Here is a 22,114-nt window from a genome sequence, read left to right as displayed (position 1 = left end):
CCCCCATCGGTTGTTTGTTTTCCGAATTTGCAATTTATGTGATTTTTTTTTTTTTATTTATTTTTTTCATGTCCACGTGGAGAGGCCCCCTCCCCGAAGGGAGTGTCTTTGTCAAATTGGGGGGAAATCCCTTCCCCCTCATTTTTGCAGTCGCCTTTTTTTTTTTTTTTTTTTTTTTTTTTTTTTGCTGCCCCTCCGTCGTTTGGCTAGTTAGTGTCATGTAACACCGCAGTGGGATGCGTTACCAGATATATGTACTTCCTCTGTAACTTTATCATCATCACCATTATCAACTTTTTTTTTCCTTTCTTTTTCCGCGCGATTAAACCCACATGCACACACAAAATCTACTCACCTATTCACAATAAGAACGAACTGCTTTTTTTCTTTCGCTAGTTGGGCAGAGACCATACACCGGAGACCTCAACTGACGTGCACAGATTTGTCAGTCCATGTGTCTATCCACCGGCTTGGTAGTCGCACCTTCCAAACCGTTTGATTGGACTGACGAACGAACACCTGTGGAAGTAGTAGGTCGGGTGTGGCGTCACGCAGGTCGAAAGGGTGATCATCAAGCAGGCCACCTATCTGGTCAGTTGGCTGATAAAAAAAAAAACAGCTCCAAAGGACAACCCGTGGCACCCCCATAGGGAAGCAAAAGTAGAAGTGTTATCCAAAAAAAAAGAAAAAAAATTCGATTAATTCGGGGTGAAGTTATGATGTGCAAGTGCCCCTAAGTGTGTTTTTCTGGGCAAGAAGTGTAGAAAAAGGGTTCATTTAAAATGGTTGTAGGGGTCCCCTTGGTGGGTAGCGAGTCGACTAAGCAGGGATCCTCTCACCGCCTCGGTTGCGGTTGTGCATGGGAGTTTCACCCGACGGTGAGAGCAGCAATAGGGTTTGGCCTATTCATCGTTCAACCTATTCCCCGTTTTATCGTAGTAGCCGCCCCCGTTTTCATCCCCCACGCAGGTGCGAACTGAAGGAGGCCTTGCTCAAGTCGAAGTACCTTATGCGGATTCTTGTCTTGGGGAGGGAATTGTCAGCATCAGGCTCGAAGGTAACATTAATAGTGTGCGTGACTTTTTTGGAGACGCACTTGCAGGAGATGCTGTGTCCCTTGGTGTCCTTCTTAAAGGTCACGTAGGATAGGCTGACCCCACGGGCGTTGTACTGAACAAAATCGGATTCAGCTTCCTGAGATAGGTCCACTAACTTCTTAACCTTCTTATCGTCATTATTATCGTATACAGATGTAAAGCAATTATGAGGGACGACTTCAAATTCCCTAGGGCAAGCAAACCCAGCATAGCTATTATTCCCAAAGGTAACAGAACACGTTGTACTTTCCTTAATATTAGGGTCGAAGTTGTGACTGAAGAGGTGGTTATACTTTCCAGTAAAATCACAACCACTGATTTCACTGTACCCTTCTCGAACGTGGAAAAATATTTTTACAACCCCCCCGTAGGAGTAATTATAGTCCACCATTTTATGCGTCAGTGAGTTGTTGAATTCCAAGAAGAAGTTCACCTCTTTAGAAACATAAGGAGGGACCCTTAAAGTGTGTTCTATAATTTTGGTCCTTGAATCAAACTTATGTGTGGTGATAGCTCCAGGTAGAATATCCTCAAGAGGTGTAGGGACGTTCTTATAGAGCACCTTATCTTTTATGTTAATTGGATTAACAAAAATCTTTCCATAATTCTCCTTCTCATTTGTTGGGTATTTTAAAATAACCTTATCCCATCTGGATAGGTTCACTGTGTAGTGATTCGTTTTGTTATCCTTCTCTTCGAGATTTTCCAAGAATTCGACGACATTACAGGTGGTCACATTTTTCGCGCTATCGTAGGAGCAGGTTTCTTTGTCCACCCGGTTGTTCTTTTCTCTCTTTATGTAAAATTCGTGAATCTTCATTTTTACTATACCCTCATCACAAGTGCAGTAGAAGTTCTTGTCTAATTTTTCTAGACTTTTCATATCCTTAGGGAGGATGAGATATGTGTAGGTATTTTTCTTATTCGAAAAATTTGACACCGGTATTGCTCCCTTAATGACGTTTGTAATTTTCTCCTTTGGTAAGGTGCTCATCTGGTTGGCCTCTGTTTTTTCTTCAGATTTTGCGACAAAGTAGGTCTCATGGAAGCAGCTATCTGGGAGGAGTTTTCCCGATGGGCAGTTAATTCCCACCACGGTATTTGGTATCAGCGAAATGGAACAAATGTGGTCATTAGATTTTTCTCGTTCGTTGGTAAAAATAACCAAGTCCGGGTCTTCCTTGTGGTTTATGAAATCGCACCCCTGAAGTTCCTTCTTGTAGGCAGACACATTTATACGTATGACCCCGAGAGAGGTGTTCTTTCCTTGTGGTTTCTTCTCAGAGGACTTTCCACAGAAGAGGTGGAACTGGAAGTCATCCCTTACATACGGTGGCACCATGAAGCGGACCACACCGTCCTTTATCAATTCAGTTGTTTTTAATTCTTCGTTTATTTTGCTTTGCAGATGTAGCACTCCTGGTAGGGCGTCTTCCAACTTGGTTACCTTATTCGCTACGACTACGTGGTCTAGAACCCGCTTTGGATAATACACTTCGTGGTTATCCCATCCTGCATCTACCTTTCTCATATTTGTCGCTTCTTCGCTAGTCATACCGTAGTATTCCTCTTCGTAAATTTCTTTCAAGGAGAATGTCTTCTTCTTTGTTTTCTCCTCCTGGTATGTTACATACTGCTCCCCATCTATGGTGATGATTACCTTTTCCGTTTCGACGGGTTCTGTGACTGTGTTTTCCTTATGCACGTGATTCGCTATGGCTGGACATTTTATAGTTACCACATCTAACGCTCTGGCATCTACGGTGCATGTGTTCCTTTGGACTTTTCCCTCGATCAGAGTGAATAGCGACTCCTGAGAGAAGTCACACGTGTAGCTGATTCCTTGGGAGAGCATGTTACCACATGATCCGTCTTCTGTGCATCCCTCTGAACCTGCTGCTCCTGAATCTTCCTCAGTATCTACCTCCTCAATGGGTTCTACCTCATCTGCATCTAAACTAATTTTACTTCTCAACGGGAGAAGCTTATTTCGGACAAACTTATCTTCCTGAATTTTGGGCTCCTCTTCGGAAGGGGCATACTCCGTTTCGATGTCCATCGTTCCGAACACCTTCTTCTGCGGATTGTAGCAGCTGCAAGAAAATTTAATGGCGCTTCTAAATTTGCTTGGCACCTTAGCGTAAGAAGATGTGTAGTTTTTCTTAAAATCCAGATGCATAGAACCCAAATGGAACGTCTCAAAATTGAGCATTTCAGTAATGTTAGAAAATTCTGAAAATTTCTGTAAGTCCTCCATTTCGCTGTCATCATCACCGATGAGGTGTAGCAAATCTTTTATGCGCATGTTCGTTTTTGTTCTCTCAGCGAAGTTGATTTCTTCGTTGTTTCCTTCTGCTTCCGCTTCTTCCATGTGAAGCTCCCCCTTGTAGTAATCCAAAGTAACGTTGGAGAAGCAGGCCTCCGGGTAGAGGCAGAACCCCTTAGGACAGGTTATACCGAATATGTCTCCTTTGGCTATCTTCACGCTGCATACCTTTTCGTTATTGCTTTGGTCTAACTCAGCTAGAGAGTTCTCACTAGATGTAAAATCACACATCTTCACAGAACCGGGTTCCATATTCTTCCGGACGATGACGAAAATGACTCCTCTCTGTTTACTGCCGGTGAGGATCGCCGACTCCTTAATCGCTAATTTAAAATTTTTATCTTCAAATGTGGGAGGGATGAAGAAGCTCAACCCTATTCCCTTTTTCGAGTTTTTCTCGAAGGAGAAAACTCTACTTCCATAGACACCCTTTAAAGCAGTGGTTATGGGCACTTCAGTTCTAGCATCGGTGATAACTTTGATGTCTTCTCCTTCAGATAAAGTTGGTGTCACAGCGAAATTTTTGTAGTCCGGTTCGTCATTGGTACTTCCCATCTGAGGCAGCATGACGACTACCTCGGAGAACAGCTCTGCATCTACCTTACATTGGACAATCTTATCTGGGTTCTTCTTAAAGATGAGCGCTTCATCATCGAAGAAGTTGCAAAAGTTGACCTTACCATGTTTCACTGCATCTGTTAATTTCATGTCTTCCAGTGAATATTCATCTTTATTCACCACGACTTTGATTTTTCCCTTGGTGTTATCATCCGTCTTCGTACAGGTGCAGGAAAAATTGATCTTATTCACGTAGTCCAATGGGATTTTTCCATAAGCGACTTTGGTCTTGGAGTTGGGGAGAGTGAATACCTTTACACCTGGGATGAGTTCCTTGATTTGTTTAACCGATCCGGTTTTATCATGAATCTCGTGGAAGCATTTTACTGGATCAAAAGTAGAATCGTTGCTGCATCTAACCCCGAAAACGTCATTCTTCGTAACCTCCACTTCGCACTCTTTTTCTTGCCCACTGGGGAGAAGAACCCCCTTAGTTAAAATACTGCTATGTTCAGAGGTGAAGTCACACCCTATAGTTTTTTCCCCACTTCTGGAAATATTTAAATGAATGATCCCCTTGTAGCCTGCATTTTTGCCTCCCTCTTTGTATTCATTGTTATTGCACTCCACCTTAAAAAATGTGTTCCTTGACACAGTGGGTGGCACAATCACAGCAACGTAGGAGGTAAACGGGTCCTTTTTTTTCAGTACCTTCATAGATGTGTAGGCTGCACCGGGTAGGACTAAATCTATATCTTCTTCCTTGTCTCCATCTTCGTTCAAAACTTTCTTAAAAAATTCACTCGGCTTCATACTGATTTTGTCGAAGTATTTAACAAAAGATTCGTCTTCCAGAGGGGAACCGGAATCCTCAGCACCTGACACATCGTCTAGGATGGAAATGATTCCCTTCTCTGCCTCATCATCATCATCTGCTGTTTTTGTCTTGGCATCCTCGTAAGCTGCCTTCTCCGTTGGGCACTTAACATATAACGTGTCTAGTGGCTTTAGTGCACTGTAGCAGTGGATGTCAAGTGGGGAATCCTCCGTTAAAGGTTCCGGTACGATCAAGCTCTTTTTGGAAAAGTCACACAAATACTCATTCTCATTGAGCTTCTTCGGTTGTAGCAACTTAGGTGCCTTCACATTGACACTGAGCGTGTATACCTTGAAGTCAGATTTGTTCAGCTTTTCTATGTCTGCCATTATAGTTCTTTCCAAGACGTTGTCATTTACGTTGGTGTAAATAGAATAGTCGTCTCCCGAAATGTGGTTGTCTCTTATTTGTGAAAGGGAACCAGTAGAACCCAAGGTGTCATGGTAAAATTCTGTTTTGGCTACATCTTGTATTATTTCTTCTGGTTTTTCATCTTCCCCAAATGGGTTATTCTTATCCACTTCCTGGAAGATGCTGATCACTTTGTCTTCCTTGTGAGCCAAGTATGGGTTCAGGCTACTCATTAGGAATTTCTTTTTTGCATCTACTTTGGTGTAGCCCTCTCCTTTTTTTATGTCGAGCTTTTGGTAAATGACATCCAGCAGTTTTGCGCTCGGTGGAGACGTCAACTGGTAGTCCTTCTTTAGATGCACACAGATACATTTGAAGGACAGGTCTTTGCTAACGACTCTTGGTATTTCGATGTAATTAAATTTGTGACTATGTGTGTAGTTTGCCATGTTGTCGGTCAGCTCGAGCGTATCGGCTATGTTGGTGAGATGATCATCCACCACGGCGTCTTTGAAGCAGCTAGTTATTTTGACCGTCTCTGGGGGGCAGACGAACCCGATTACATCCTTCGGCATGGCGTCTATCACGCAGTCATTTTCCGTAGGCTGGTTTAGGAAGATTTCCGATTTCTTGGAATTGAAGTCACACCCCTTGATTTGTTTACTCCTCTTGGGAACCTTAATCTGGTAGGATAGAACCCCTCCCTTCTTCTCCCCAAATAACGTGTTGCTGTTATCGCATATCACATTGAACTCCTGTTCTTCCTTAACATAATAGGGGAAAAATAAGTAAACATGAGAGAGGTCCACCTTTTCCATATCATTCGTGGTACTTTGCAAAGGAAGGATGTTTCTCGTCTTGTGGAGCATCTCCGCGTGGGGTATTATTTTATCCAGCTCGAGTTGGTTAAGAACCTTTGGACTTTCTTCTTTTTTTGGCTTCACCGTTGTGTAATACATGTTGATATTCTTGTGAATGGCGAAATCTTTGGAGGGGCAGTAAATTTCAACATAACTGTGCATCTCCTTCACATCTATGTGACATGTATTTTGCACATAAAGGTCATCTATCTTTTCCAGTTTGGGTTCAATGAGGGTCTTATTTGGACACGTGTATATCTTTCCATCTTCCTCTTGATCCTTTCCCTTCACGGTCGTGATTGCTTCCTCCTTCAACACTTCGACACTTTCCTTTTTAATTTCTTTCTCCTCAGCAACTGTCACCTCTATTTCGTTCACCACAGATTCTATCTTGCACTTGCAGGAAAAGGTAATCTTCTTTTTAAGTGGAACTGGGGGTATTTTGATAAATGACGTGGAGTTTTTCTTCCCACTTGAGTAGATCAAAACTCCTGGTAGCATGGTAACGATGTCTGTCTTTTCGTTGCTGTTATAGACTTGCGTGAAGCATCCTTCCGGTTCGATGACTCCGGTAGCCTCACCGGATCCTTCCTCTTCATCCGTCTCTGGCACGTACGTCTTGGAGCAGTTAAAACCGACTAGATCATTTGGGTTGGCTACAATACTACATTTTGCCCCGGTAGACTTCACGTTGTTCGTGAAGTGCTTCATTTCTACGTCTGAAAAATTGCATCCCTTAACAATGTGTTCGCTTTTCGACAAGACCAACTCCACGATGCCGAGGTTTCCCCCATCTTTTGTGTTGTTACATCCCATGAGAATATACAGCGGTTCGTTCGTCTCGATGTAGGCAGGTATTTGAAATGTTAAATCGAAAACATCATCCGTAGATTTGTCTTCACTTATTGCTAGGTTAGAAATTTGCTTCGTTAGAATGACGGTGTCTTGTGCATCTAGGTAGGCGAGTAGTTTCACGAACGCATCAGATGCAGATGCAACCTCATCAAAGTAGGAAGCGTCCTTATGGTTCTTGAAGATAGAGTTCTTTTTCAATTCTAGTTTAGCTACCCGGTTCAGAGGAAAGGTGAAGAAGGAAGGATAATCAGGGAGGTACTTCCCATACTTATCGTGAAAGTGAAGGTACTTTTTAAATAGTTCATACTGTACATCTAGCTGTATTTTCAGGACATTATTTTTTTTCTTCTCTTCCTTTTTCAGGGTCTTTGGAATCATTACTAGGTTTTCATATTTATCCTTCTTGATTGGGCATTTCATAGTGAAGGTATCAAATTCGGTTAACTTCTTCCTGCAGATGATGACCTTTTTTTCGCCATCGTCTTCCTTCTTGTCTAGTTGATCTGTAAAGTCGCATGTGTATTCTTTCTTATCTTGTGTCTGTTGAGCAACTTGTATTACCTTCTTCACGTTGGAAAAGGATTCATATAGGTCGAAGACGGATATGTTCAGCTCCTGATTGATGCTGATGTAAACCATGTGTTTTTCATCACCTTCTGTTAAATGGATATTACAAAACAAGTTAATCTTTTCTGTAAAACTGTTGGGAATACTAAAGTACTTCACCCTGAAGTACTGGGCTTTGAAGTCCTTATTGTAAATGACTGCCCCGTTTATTATTTCGTTGAGATTTTTTTTTTTGTTGTCCCATTTCTTATTTGGGGAGTGAGGAATCATCTGATCGAAGCAGGTAGTCGATTTGATTCCATCGGGAAACATGATGCCTCCTATTTCTCCAGCGTTTAGTTGAAATACACATGGGTGATTCATCGCGTTATCCTTTTCATAATCGTAAGTGAAGAAGTGTTTTTTCCTTCCAGTGTAGTTGCATCCACGAACGGATTTACCGTAGGGTTCTATCGAAATGGAGACAACTCCTCTTGCCACATGTTTACCCCCAACTTCTGTCTCGTTATGATCGCAGATGTAATATATTTTTTTTTTTTCTTTCACTACTGGGGGTAGGATGAATTCAATGATTCCCTTTTGTGTTACGTTTGCCTCTTCGTTAATTGCTGGATCTATGATAACCCCATGAAGCAGAGCGGCTAGCTTTTTCTCCTTCAACAACACCTTCTTCTCCTTGTCAATACCTTCATTTGTGTTTACCAAAGTAACGTATGGAGCTTTCTTGGGGATAAAACCCATCGAACCATGTATACTTACGTCTGAGTATTTCGTTGGACACACAATTTTTACCTTAACGAGGGGTTCTTGGATTCTCATTTCACAGATCACTACCTTTTTCGTGGTATCTTTCAGCGATTTGCCTTTTTCAAAGTCGCACAAGTATTCTTTATTCGTGTTGCTAGATGAAAAGACTTCAACTGTTGGATCACTTTCTTTTAATTCTTCTCCATCCTTTTTTATTGTTGCCTCGAACCCTTCGTTCACTGCGTCAAACACCCCTTCCGAAGAATCTGAATCGACCAAAGGAAGTAAAACAGTGTCCCCTAGTATATCATCCTCATCCTCATCTTCTAAGTCCATTCCTTTGATCTGGTAATTCTCACCCTGATCGTAGTCTTCTCCATCGTCTTCCTCTTCCTCTTCCTCATCGTCTCCGTCGTCGTTGTCGTAGTTGTCGTAGTTGTCGTCATCATCGCCATCGTCGTCTTCTGCCAAACGTCTGGCCACCCTCCTCGTGCTAAACTTCCCCTGGGGGGACACTCCGAACAGTTCATGCGGAATGGTTACAACATCCGTGTTCCAAAATTTTACCTGACCGTGCAGGTAATTTGTTACCATTTTTATTGCACCACTTAAGTTGTTTTTTCTTCCATTTGAGTTTTCCCCATGTGGGAGTCCTCCAAGGTGATACACATTCACGCCCTTTCTCCTGTCTTCACTTTTGAGGAGACGTAAAAGGGAGTGGTTCCCCTCACGGTAGTGCACCCCTCTGGGGAAAAACTTCCCGTTGGTTATGCCTCCGAAGGGGTCTCTCCCTAACACATACGGATCAGCATTTCGGCTGACGCACCTTCCTTCGTAACTTCCTTCATTGCCACCGTCGCCCCTTCCACCACTTAGCAACCCAACGAAACGCACCTTCTCCCTGGAGGTGACTCCCACCTGTGCGTTATCATTTCGCGCAAGGATGATGTGGGCAAAAGGGAGCAGAAGAAGGACTCTTTTTAATTTACCGAGCTTCCCCATTTATTACGTGTGGAGGGTGACACATGGGGTGGTAAACAGCGGTTACGGCGGAGCTTATCCGAGTGACGTGGCCAAAGTTTGTGTGTGTCCAATGTTTGTTCGTGCGTGCCTGTGTGTGGACGACTGAATTGAAATCCCCCAATGCGCTGCTGAACGATGATACGGGAAAATTACACAGATGCAGACTGAATTATCACAGACGCATTGTCAAATAAACGTCACGTTGGCACCGCGTAGGTATCCCCAAAAAACGGGAGAAAAAAAGCTGAAGCGAAAAAAAAAAAAAAAAGAAAGAGTATCACGCCAGGGCGTGCTTGAACGTAGTTTTTTCTTCACCTTATTTAGTTATTATTGCTTTTTTTTTCCACGTCAGCTTTCCCGTATATGCATAACTGCCATTGAAAAGTGGATCCACCGTCTACAGGCTACGCATGGCGCTAATTGAGCACACACACAAACACACGTTTGTGAAGTATGTAAGTGCTCGCGTGTCTGAGAAGTTTTTTTTATGCAAGCGATTTAATGTGCATTACGCATGTGTGTTTTTTTTTTTTTTTTTTTTTTTTTTTTAGCTAGCCATTAAATGTGCTTTACGCGTGTGTGTGTGTTTTTTTTTTTTTTTTTTTTTTTTGTGCTCGTCTAGGGGTTCCTTCGCTCTTTTTTGATTACTACGCTTGGTGGGGGGTATCTACCTATGTGTGTGCTCGTGTGTAGTGTCCTTTGTAGGCTTCTCTACCGTTCGCGCATAGAGACACAGATGAAGTGATGCAAAGGGGGACACCCCCCCCCACTTAGTGGTCTTTTCCTGACCCCGACCACACACCAGTGTGAGTATTCCCATTTGATTACTTCTCGGGGTGGTGAAGGATGATGTCGTTCCGGAAAAAGGGGGAGTCTACAAATGGGAAAGGCATCACCCATGGGGATTTTTCTCCCCAAATTGAGTTTACCCTCTAATGAGAAGCATCACTACATGTGCATACGCATGGACCAAATATGGTCCGTTACAGTTCAGTATGTTTCACCAGAGGAACAATTTCACATCACTTCGATGCGGTCATGGGGTTCTATTCTTCCGCCTCGCGATGGGGAGGTCTCCCCTCCCTGGGGTAAGTCCCTCTCTTCCATCGTTAACTAGAAGGTGCCCCTTTGAATTTGCACATGTTCGCTTTTTGCCCGTCACTCGTGCTCCCTCCCAAGGGTGCAATTCATTTTCGACGCAAGGAATTAAACGCGGTTTACTCCGACGGGATGGTGTGATTGGTAAAAAAAAATGGTTTCGTAGCAAATGCAAAGTGAGGGCAAATGCAAGAGGGCGCACATCGGCCTGGCAAACGATTGTAAATTATGTCGACAAAAAAGGCGCAAAGGGAAAAGACAAAAGGGAAGTTTCGCATTTTTAAAAAAGATTAAAAAGAGTGGAAAAGGGGGTGCAGAAGCCATGGAGGTGGTAATCCGTTCGCTACGGAGAAAGCAGGTATACCACTAACGGGAGCAGGTTTGTTGCCCCCCCCTTATCATGGCCGTAACGAGGGCAGTTTCAGGTCTACGTCACTGTACTGAATGACCGCACCGCCGAGGCTCTTTTTGGGCGTGCCCATGACGTAGGGCTCGTAGTTAATTTTTATGGTGACCTCCTTGTAGTCCCCCTTCGTGGAATCGTAGCACTTGCAGGAGAAGTGGCTAGCGAAAATGTGCTTCACCTGGATGAAAGAAAGAATCGGTTTATTCCTCTCCTTATAAATAAACATATTCACTGCTTCTATTAGCGAATCTTTTTTGTGAACCACGTTATCTTTTATAACACTGTCGAAGCAGTCTGATGGGTGCAGCTTCGTATGTGAAGGACAAGCTAATCCGACTATGGAATCATCTTCCACTTGTACTTCACACACGTAGTTCTTCGGGACGTCTTCCCACCTCTGGCTAAAGTAAAAATGAGTAGAGTAATCCCCTACAAAATCACACCCAAAAATATTTACATAATTTGGTTTCACTAGAACTTTAACGATGCCAGTTTTTCCTCTTCTACTTTCATTCAATGTGAGGGAATTGTCACACGAAATGAAAAACTTTGCTTCCTTCAGAAGGAGAGGTGAAAAATGTATAGTCCCAGCGTATGTGTTTTCACTGACCTCCCTTTCGTGGTTGACAAATTCTATAACGTCGTTTATATTCCTTATTGTTAGGATGTCTTTTTTTGTTTTTTCCTCCCCACCATTTGGATGACGAGAATTTTCTGCATCCTCTATGGTTGCTTTGGGTCTTTCCGTTTTTAGGGCAACGATTATTTTGTTCCCCATAGAATCGTAGTCTACCTTTATTTCGTCTTTGTCTTTATCCTTTTCGTTTTCCCTCTTCTTGGGTCCATCTGCCTCTTCCCCGTTATTTACAGAATCTTTCGATTTACCCTGTACCAGTTCCATAACCATCTTTTCCTTCTCCGCTTCGCTTCGATTATCCTTGACGTCCTCCGTGACGTAAACATATTCGAAGAAATTTTCTGGACTTATTTTTGACTGCCTAAAATGTTGGGCATTCCTTAATGGACACACAACTTTGACGGAGCTGAATTCGGATGCAGCCACAGTTATTTCGTGCACCTGTTTTGTTCGCATCGGGTTTAACACGTTCTCCTCCTCCACTTCGTCCGGTTCATCATCGTCTTCATCTTCTTCTTCCTCTTCTTCCTCTCCCACGTCAAGGAGCTCCACGATGGTGATTCCAGGGCTAGGTTTTGTCTCCCTTACCCGCTTCGGTGTAGATCCATCTATTGATATGCCCCCCTGCAGTTTGTGACGATTTCCTTTGGCTCTTTTCCCCGTGGGCAGTGCACCGATGTCAAGCACATTCTCGGAGCTGATGTTTAGCGGCCCAGAGGAAAAGTCGTAAAAGTAGCTGCTCTGTTCGTAGGCAAACACATTGTGCGTTATTTCCTTCTTAAACCAATTATTTAAGTCATCCCCAATTATGTTAATTTGGATGATTCCCGTTTTTATCAACTTCACAGAATTGCATGTACAAAATATTTTCATCGATTTTGGTATCTTCTTCGGAAGGATAATATAAGAAGGGGTATAATTAACGTCGTATATTTTATTCTTTAGAATGTGTACTCCTTTGAGAAGGCTCTCTAACTTGTGCGTCTCTAGTTCTTTGTCTACTCCCTCGATTTGCACCGACTCGAAGCAATTCTCAGGGGAAGTGAGAAAGTTATGCGGGCAACTAAACCCAACAACGTCATTCTCTATCGCTTCAATGTTGCAGTAAATGTTTTTTCCCTCCACCAGTTCGATCTCAAATTCGAATGAATTATTTCCATACGGAGTGGTCACTCCGGTTCCTTCATCCGCTTTAGAGGTGGCTGAGTGGACCTGCTGGTTGGTAACATCTGAGGGGTCTATAAAATCGCAACCCAGAATTTTATTGTTATTTTTTTTTACAAAAATTGACGCATAACCGATGACGCGGTTCGTTCCATCTTCTCCCATGTTTTCGCAGGAGAAGCTGAAATTCTTAGACGAATCCGCATAGGGAGATATAATAAGTTCGAGTTCCCCCTTGTCGAAAAAGGAGACGTTTTGTTCATTCGTCTTGTTAACAATGATAGTTCCGAAGAGGAGACTGTTCAGTCCCTTCACCATGGAGGTGGCGTCATTACCCAGACTGGACGTGTAATTCAGACGGGGTGCAATAACATGCTCTACTTTGTGGGAAGAGGCTACCTCCCCATGAGGGAGAGTGCCCCCCCTGGAGGGACACTTAATCGCAAATTTATCAAATGCGCTTAAATCAATGTTGCACTTGTAGACGAGGGTATGGTCTGGGTAGTTTTCCACCTTGGGGGGGTTGTCCCGATAGTGCTGGATCTGCTTCTTAACATATTCTATGTATTGCTTCTTCATAATTTCCTTTCTCAGTTTAAAGTTTAAGCTAAAGTGTGTAAACTCATCGTGTTGGTATAGGAGAATATTTTGTAGGTATTTACTTAACAGTTTTTCCATGTCTAAATTGGATCGACTCAGAACGTTGTAATGCTGCTCCGTAAAATCACAAACGTAAGTGTCCTTCGCATAATACGGGGGGACATCCATAATTAGTTTCTTCTCTGAGGCGTATTTTTCCTTCGCTGTGGAAGACTGCTTCTGGGGCAGGTTCAAAAATATCGTACCCACATTCTTACTATCGTAATCCTCACAGGTGCAGTAAAAGTTCAGATCCTTCGTATTACTCATCTTCGATATGATTAAAAAAGCAGAAGAATTTTTCAACAGATAATTTGTATTAATCACCTTAACGTCGTTAAAAATATTTTCCACGTTTTCCACATTTTCTTGATCCATGGTGCTTTTTATATACACGTTGTGGAAGCAGTTGTTTGGGTTGATTTTTCCATTTGGGCAGTTCAAACTGACGATGATATTTTCCTTCAGCTTTATGTGGCACTCCTTATTGTCATTCGTTAGGGAGTGCACCTCAGAGTAGTAGAAGGTCTTGTTGGAATTCCCAGAGAAGTCACACCCGTAAAACCGTTTCTTCGTTACTCTTTTAGGAATTTTCACAAGGACGATTCCCTTTTTTCCCTTCTTATTCGCTATAACCGTTTCTGAATTATCACAGAAGAGCTTTATAATTATGTCGTTTTTCACTATAAGCGGGGTGATGAAAGTGAATCTTCCCTTCTCTCCGAACTTTTTACTTCGATCTAGGATGATCGTTCCGGGGAGGATGTCTTGCAACTTTTTCTTACTACTTAGATGCATTACATCTTCATATTCTTCAGGTACATACTTGATCTGCTTGTATTTGCTAAGTTCCTCCTCGCTTAGCGGTTCATCCTCCAGTGGGAGGGCACCATGGAGCCCACTTCGGGTCGTCACCCCAGCAGTACCAGCAACACTGCCAAAACTACGCATTCGGAGCATGGTGCTGAACCGGTCGGCTCGAGATGGATTGAAGTTTCTAGGACAGCGTACCTCTACCAGGCTTAGGTTTTCCTCCAAATCGACAAAGCACGAATTTATGGCGGGTAATTCATCCTGAGGAGCCAAGGAACTATCCTCCCTGGTAAAATCACAAATGTGTTTCTTCCTCATGATTGGAGTGGGTCTCCTATTAATGAATTCGTTCCCTATGAGGAAGTCTGACTCGTAGAGATGATCAATTTTTTGTACATTCGTGATACCCCTATTGGATGTATTCAGCTCGATGTTAATTTTGTTCTCCTTTTTGGGGGGTGCTACTAACCTGGCCTCCGCTTCCACCTCCTCCTCCGATGGTGGGGCTTCCTCATTACAGTAGCAAAATATGTTCAGATGACCAACGAAGCTTTGCGGGATCTTCAAGTAGGAGACACCCTTATCATTAGTGAAGTTTATGAAGTCCTTATCGTAACTGCTGAGCTGCACAAGTTCATCAGAACTGTTGTATGCCGTTTGGAAACATCCAGGGGGGGTCAAATATAACCCACTCTGAATTGGACAGATAATTCCTATGTAATCGATTTCTCCATTACTTTGCACAACGCAATCCTTACCAGAACCCACTTTTATTTTTTTTTTTAAAATACTGTTTTCCTCCTTATCCTTGTAGAAGTGGCATCCGTGGACTGCCCTTCCTTCTGTCCTGAGGTGTACAGACATAATACCATTATTCCCTGTGTTGCCCATTTTTTTCGTTTTATCATTAATGCAAGCAAATTCTATGATGGCGTTTCGTTTTATGTAAGGAGGGAGTTGAAAGATGAAGAGTCCATGGTGGATACTGTTTGGAAGTCCCATGTGAGTGGCATACATCTGATTAATTTCATCCTCCTCGTCTGGTGGTAGAGAGGGATCTTCCACCCCTGCATCTGTCTTCTTTATTCTAGCTATTTTAATACTAACGGTATCTTTGATTAGAGCCCCTGGGATCATTTCATCGATGCTTTTCACCGTTTGCATGTATCGATTGATTACATAAGAAGGGGCATCCTTTGGCAGGTGAAAGGACTTGTAGTAGTTGTTTCTCTTTTTTCCAAAGGCCCTTATTTGATCAATTATTCCTGGTTTCCCATAATCGTAAAGCAAATCGGAGAGGGTCTTTTCATTTTTTTCATCGATGAGGTTGGTAGGACAGACGAGGGCTATGTATTCCATCGGTTTTGGAAAAACTTCACAGATGTAGTTTACTGGCTTCTTCTTCGTTGGCTTAAGAACTGAATTGTTTTTCATGAAATCACAAAGGTGAGTCTTCATCGGGTGGGATATCACAGATTCGTAGGGCACCTTCGGGATAGCATTGTAATCATACAGTTGGTCCTCATTTATGTAATTTACAATGACCCTCTTCTCTATCTTACTGTGGTCACTCTCCTTGACGCAGAAGCATTCGAACGAGTAGGACCTGCTCAGGCTGCTGTTGAAGGCGGCTAGCGAAAAACTAGGATCCTTATACGAGTAGATAACTATGTTTTGCGTGAAGAGATCCCCCAACCGGTAGAGGTACCCCAGGTAGTACATCTCTGTAAAACAGTAACTCGGCTTCTTCACAGTTCCTGCTGGACACCTAAATCCAAAGCTCGTATTCGACGTGACATTTATTTCGCACTCATCCCCTTTGATATATGCATTCATATAATCATAAAATTTGGAACTTCTAAAATCACAAAAGGAGACTGTCCTATCTTTTAAGTTCGTTTGTACGTAAAGGAGAATGTTAGCCTGTTGGTAGCTGTCCTTTTCTTTATTAGGAATAGCACACTCAATGATGAGGGGGTGGGGGCCATGGTTTATATAGGCCGTCATAAAGTACTTGTAGTCTGGGAATTTCCAACGTAGATGCTCTATATGCACATCCTTAGAGAAAAAGGTGATGTCACTAAATTTTTCCAAAGGGTATGTAGCATTTAGATACTTCACCGTATGTACTGCCTCTTCTGATGTGGCCACCCCCTCGACCATACTTTCACAATTATACATAAAAAGAGAGAACTCATTAATAGTCCTTTCGCACACTTGTGTAGAATTTTTTTTGTCCTCATCGTATTCGAAGTGACAAACTTTGTAGGGAACTCCGTTAAAGTATTGGAACTCCTTTTTGTCTGGTTCTATAAAGTACGTGTCTGTGACTGCTTCGACTTCGCCTTCCCCAAACGTGACCTTTTTCTTTTTCCCTTTATATGTGAATGAGCAGGAAAACTCAATCTCATCCTCAAAGTGTATGTCATTGATGTAAAAATACCGGAGCTTAAATTCGGGTCTATCCAATATTAGGCACCTAGAAAATTGGTATTCAATTTCTAGCGAAAGTTCCCTATCGTCCACATGAACCACTTTGAAGCAGTTCTCAGGATCTAGTTCTGCATCTACCAACTTGAACCCCAACACTCTATTTTTGAAGCTTCCAAATTTATATTCATCTACATTTTCGTCTGCTATTTTTTCGAAATATTCGCTATCCTCAGGGTCTGTACTCACACCTAGTATTTTCTCACTACTACGAGGAATTCGAATGCGGATCTGAATCGAGTCCTCAAATGTGTATGTCTCATTTATTTCTGTGTTGGCACATCTAATTAAAATATCAGTTACTTCTCTCGTATATGGAGGTGCAAAGAACTCCAGAATCCCAGTCGACATAACATTCTTCATACCCCAGCTAGCCTCATCTGCATAATATATAAGCGGGTAATCTATCGAACCCAACCTTTCCCCATGTTCTACCGTTAGCATTTTATGGACAGCATCACTAGGCTGGGTAATAATGTGGGAGAAATTTAATGTCGGCTTGAAACATATCACTACGACCCTGTGGAGAGTCAAAATGTGACCTATGAAAATTTCATTTTTTCCATTAGCTCTCCTTTTTCCCTTAACGAAGTAGTCGAACAGATTCACCACTGTGTGCTTCTCGTCTTCCTTAGTAACGTATGGTAACAATTCTACGTTTGTCTCATCGTCTGACAGATTCCTCACTTTGTTCATTCTTATTTTTTGTAACACTAGTTCTGCGTAATTTCCCTTCCTCTTCGCGTCATACTCTTCATTGTCGTATGTTTGGTTCACCTTTCCCCTTTTGCTACACCCAATTTGAACCAACAAGCAGAGGGCTTTGCTCTCCCCACGTCTCCTCCATTTATCTGTCACGTAGATGTACTCCTCCTTCCCCACTGTGCCGCTTCCCCAACCGAGCAGCCGCTTCACGCCGCCGTAGCTGGCCAGAAAGGCCACGACCAGCACGCCATACAACAGCAAACCACTCACCCCCCTGGCCATGCTCATCGGGTCGGTCCTGCAGGTGGGAGCAGTGAACGGTGTTGCTAAACCCTAAACACTGATTACCCCTTAACGTTGTCTGTAAGGATGTCTCTAAGGATGTCTTTAACTTTGCCCCTAATTTTTACCCAAAATTTTACCTAAAAGTTTACACGAATTTCCCCTTTGCTTCCTCTTCGCTGTCCACCCCCCTTTCGCAGCTGACACGAGCGGCTGTTCGTTCTCCCCCAACAGCGGAGCACACGTAGGTACTTACACACTCACATACACTCCTATACCTACGCATCCGCTAGCACATGCGATTCTCCTTTGGTGCTCCTTCGTTGCCGAACTCGTTGTACCTCCCTCGGTTATTCTAGTTTGTCTACCGTAAGGGTTTACTCCTTCGTTCGTGCATCATTGCTTTCGCCCTTTAGCCAATTGACCCGCTATTTGTCTCTTTTTTTTTTTTTTTTTTTTTTTCTATAAATTCACTTTCTTTCAGGGGATCCTTCACATGCACCGTATGAGACTCACCTTTGAAATTTTCACCTACACATGAAGGCAGATAAGTCCGCACGTTGGCACCACGCAGGGTGAAGCAGCGATCGACAAGGTGCTCTCCCTAATGCCAGTATTGGCTAGCTCCTCCAATCGAACCGGTAGATACGCACACAGAGGTTCGTATGACCCACTTGCACAGAAATTGCAGCACACACACTTTGCGTTACGGGTCATGGGTACTTCTACACGTGGAGTGAGGGAGAAATAAAAAAATTAGGAAAAAAAAAGCAATCAAAAGGAATAAAAAGGAATAAAAAGGAATAAAAAGGAATAAAAAGGAAGGATAAAAAACAGAAAAAACAAAGCTACATTCCTTCCACCTCGGTTGCCTGTCTTTCACACTCCTACTGACAGAGTTCGCCCCGCTGTCTTGTGAGCGATGCGGTTTGACTATCCTTAATAGGGGCACTGCGGAAGGGAAGCAGAGCTGTACCGTGGGGGATTGATTTCTTCCTCCTTCCTTCCAGAGGGGGGAAAAAAGCGCTACGTACCTTCTCCGTTGGGCCCCCACTTTTGGCGTTCCATTTTGGAATGCCCTTTGATGTTCCTTCTCTCCCTCCATTTTACTACTAACCATTTGGAAGGGTTCCTAAATTTGAGAAGGCCCCCTTGGGGAAGCTACCAGTTGTTATCACAAAAAATTGGTCTCACGAGCACACTCGAATGTATACACAGTGGGCAGAAGCCGTGTTGGCAATTGGGCACCTTCCACGTATCCCTTCTCTTTGGTCTCAGTGCAGTGCGAGTGAAAAGGGTACCAAACGAATGTGGACGCCCAATTTGATGAACAAAAAAAATAATAATAACGCATGGCGGACGAATAAAACGCCAAAGCGGTACTGCAAATTTACAGACATGCAGGAGAAGTGATAACTGCGGAGAGTTTCTATCCACTGGGGGCAGGTCCTCTCACCTGTCCTCCTCCCTGCTGCATACCGTCCGTGAAGTGCCTCGATATAGACATGGATAAGAAAAATATGGCCACATAAATCCAGTACTTGCGAATAAAAGATTTCGGCTTCTCCTTCTTAGGTTGCTCATTCGACTTGGCCTTTGGCTTGGCAACATTCTCCTCCGTTTTCAAGTTAGCCATGGTGATAGGTACAGACACGGACAAAACTTTAACGGCCAGCATGCCCGAGAATATTTGCGTGTCTTCTTCCAACTCTTCACTCGTTCTGTAGTTTAAAATGTAGGGTAAGTAGTTATTATTTAATCCTATAAGTAGGAAAAAATCATCCACGTTTTGAATTTTTTTTTTTTCCTACATATGTTTGTATGCACGTCTTCTCATCTGCATCATCACATAATTGAAATAGGACGTAGTCAAAATTTGGTCTTTTTAATTGCTCAATGAGTTTATCCTTCTCCTGTTCATACGCATTTGAGGTGTTGAAAATTTGATTTTTGTTCAATACGAATTGTCCTAGTTGGTTCCATTTTGCGTTTTCCCCAGCGTGGGTGTTTATTTGATAATTCAGTTCTATTATGCTTTTATTGCACAGTGCGCATGTTAGCAGTAGCACCACCTGTGAGAGGAGGGCGAGGAGTCTGAGCCCCATCTTCCTCGTGCTCCCTCTCTGTTTTTTTGTGTGTTTGCTTGAAATAGCGCTAAGGGGGTTATCGCTTCTCCGGTTGTACCTTCTTCATTAAAGGGGATGTTCTTGCGGGTGGTGACCGCGACACAGATGAAGTGATGCAAAAGGGAACCCCCCCAAATGTGCCCAACAAGTGTCACAAAGGTGAAGAACTGCACGAACATACACTTGGCATCACTACTCTTTTAAGAGAAAAAAAAAAAAAGCGTCGCCTATTTTAATCAATTTTTTTACCTGCACTGTTCAGAAAAAAAACAACTATGCAATGTATCCATTCTATGCAAAAGGGGGAATAAAAAAAAAAAAAAAAAAAAACAGCCAAAATGAAACTTCATACGACGCAATTTTGTTCATATTTCACCTGAACCGTTCAGAAAAAATTGCCAAAAAAATATGAACATTCAGGCGAAAAAAAAGAACGAAGCAAAAATCACGTGTTTACGTGTTGCAATCGCTCTGTGTACCAACAGTATATTTATAGGAGATCCCTTGAGGGGCACGTCGAAATTATTATTCTCCCCCTAAAAAAGGATGCTCCATTTTTGCATGTAAAGATTAACATCATGAGAGGTGTATATATACAACATAATGATCTGTGGAGCAACGCTCTTTTTCACTGTGAACGCATTTTAAAGGGCAGGTAGAGAGCTACATTATATATGTAACCCATTCTTGAACGGAAGGAGAAAAGGATTAGCGTGCTTCTCTCACCACCGCCTACCTACATGACGTTACAAATACAAGCATATCATTATAAATAAACCTGCATATGCACGAAGCAACCACGTGAGGATGTTTCGCGAAACGAAGAAGGAAAAATCTATTTGCAAATTTGCTCCCATTCACCCGCGTCAAAAAGTAGAGTGGTAATATGGCCCAAAACCCATGGTATGTTCAAAAGTCCAAGGCACTAAGAACGAGCAAATTGGGGAAGATCATTAACAAGTTCAATGAAGGTTAGGGCTGCCACGTATTTGTTCGGAGCACCCACACGGATGTCATTTCACTCGAACAAGGCATGCGTGTCACCTACGATTGGTCCCCTATCCAATTTTTGCACCACGTAAAACTGTGCCCTACACATATATGCTAACTCTCCCCCCGCTTACCCCCCCCTCCAGAGTACGACCACTTGATGTATATGTCCAAATTTATGAACATAAAAAATACGCTGGATAGAATTTACGATAATTCAGAACTAATAATTAACAAAAAAACCTTCAACATAGTTCGGATAAGGTAAAGACGTTTCCCTCTGCACAAGAATGTAGAAACTGTTATAAGTGCATAGATTAATACATTCTTCCCCTCTGCAAGTGTTCGAACCATTATATTGATTCATACGCATACCTGCTTCGATTTTCCATTCTCATTAGCTGTGTGGCCCAATTGCAACCGAGATACTTAAACAATGTGAAGGATGGATTAAGCGTCTACCTTTCCAACTTTATGCTAAAGTAATGAGAAGAATTAGCGTCCCTACGTTGGAGAGCGTTGTGGTTCTGTGCAGATGCGTTATGAGAATAATGTGCTGGAAGGTCACATTGTTCACATGTATTGCACCTTTTATTTTTTTTCCTACACGTAGGGCTAACCACGACGTGCAAGGATTCACCATATGCTTCAACGGCATCAAGCTGAAGGAGAAGGAGCCCAAAGTTATAAATGGCAACACGTCTGTAATGTTCTTGAAGATAACTTTCAATCTTCTGCTTCTGGTGCTGAAGGAGGACTACCGGATAAGTAAGCCGTCGTACCAGCGAGGGAAGAAAAAGGAAAAAAAAACAAAAAAACAAAACAGTAAATGTATTAGCCCAGCTGAGCTACCTTGCCATATTGTGACCATCGTTGGAAACGCACACACAACTCCTACCACTCCCCCTTTCACCCCCTTTGCAGAGGTCCAAATTAACAAAATAGAACCCCTAAAGATTCACCTGGACGTTTTTGGGATCATCGAAGCTACCTTCTCGGAGGAACTGTTTCAGAAATTCTCCTACAATTCTAGAAATGTAACAATTCGAGGCGCCGTAACTCGGTGCTGCTACGTGGGGAGAGCAGTCTCACTCACGGTTATAGGTTAACATTATGTGTATGTCCCTACACATCTTTCGCTTCTCCATCTATCATGTTCTTCTCCCCCCGCAGAACACCTTCATAAAGGACAACAAGACTTATTCCCTCAACGATATTATTAACTTCACGATAAAAAAGTATGCTAAAGGGAGAGAGAAAAAATAATTGCATTAATGGGTTTGTCTCCCAGGAGGGCAACACCATTTCGCCACTTCATGTCATGGCCCCCCCTTTCACCTCTTCCACCCCACCCATGCAGCGTTACCTACTCAGATTGCGGATCGAATGTGAAGCTCATTGGATGCATTTAGGACAGCAAGGAGGAAACTTAACGTTCCCCACTCTCTCCAAATATTGTTTTCGTAACGACGTATTCTCGACCTTCCAAATGTGTTCAACGGT

At 42.7% G+C, this 22,114-nt stretch overlaps 3 protein-coding genes across 3 annotated transcripts; 1 reads left to right on the top strand and 2 right to left on the bottom strand.

The window, feature by feature from the left end:
• Positions 1-954: 954 nt before the first annotated feature.
• PCOAH_00008700 (Transmission-blocking target antigen s230) lies at positions 955-17,495 on the bottom strand (the record flags this gene model as incomplete). Its single annotated transcript, XM_020057679.1, has 2 exons — positions 955-9,231; positions 10,791-17,495. The coding sequence occupies 2 exons, from the start codon at positions 17,493-17,495 to the stop codon at positions 955-957; spliced, it is 14,982 nt and encodes a 4,993-aa protein (XP_019912998.1).
• A 1,429-nt stretch (positions 17,496-18,924) lies between these two features.
• Positions 18,925-19,600, bottom strand: PCOAH_00008690 (Uncharacterized protein; the record flags this gene model as incomplete). The annotated part of the gene is made up of 2 exons (XM_020057678.1): positions 18,925-19,256; positions 19,282-19,600. The coding sequence occupies 2 exons, from the start codon at positions 19,598-19,600 to the stop codon at positions 18,925-18,927; spliced, it is 651 nt and encodes a 216-aa protein (XP_019913320.1).
• Positions 19,601-20,507: 907 nt separating this feature from the next.
• Positions 20,508-22,023, top strand: PCOAH_00008680 (Uncharacterized protein; the record flags this gene model as incomplete). Its single annotated transcript, XM_020057677.1, has 7 exons — positions 20,508-20,592; positions 20,758-20,875; positions 21,013-21,093; positions 21,225-21,379; positions 21,536-21,648; positions 21,785-21,849; positions 21,972-22,023. The coding sequence occupies 7 exons, from the start codon at positions 20,508-20,510 to the stop codon at positions 22,021-22,023; spliced, it is 669 nt and encodes a 222-aa protein (XP_019913219.1).
• Between the last annotated feature and the right edge of the window lie 91 nt (positions 22,024-22,114).

The sequence above is a fragment of the Plasmodium coatneyi genome, chromosome 4 (assembly GCF_001680005.1).
Source record: "Plasmodium coatneyi strain Hackeri chromosome 4, complete sequence".
NCBI classification, from domain to species: Eukaryota; Apicomplexa; class Aconoidasida; order Haemosporida; family Plasmodiidae; genus Plasmodium; species Plasmodium coatneyi.
Note: the sequence above shows the minus strand (reverse complement) of the source record. Positions and strands in the feature narration are given on the sequence as shown.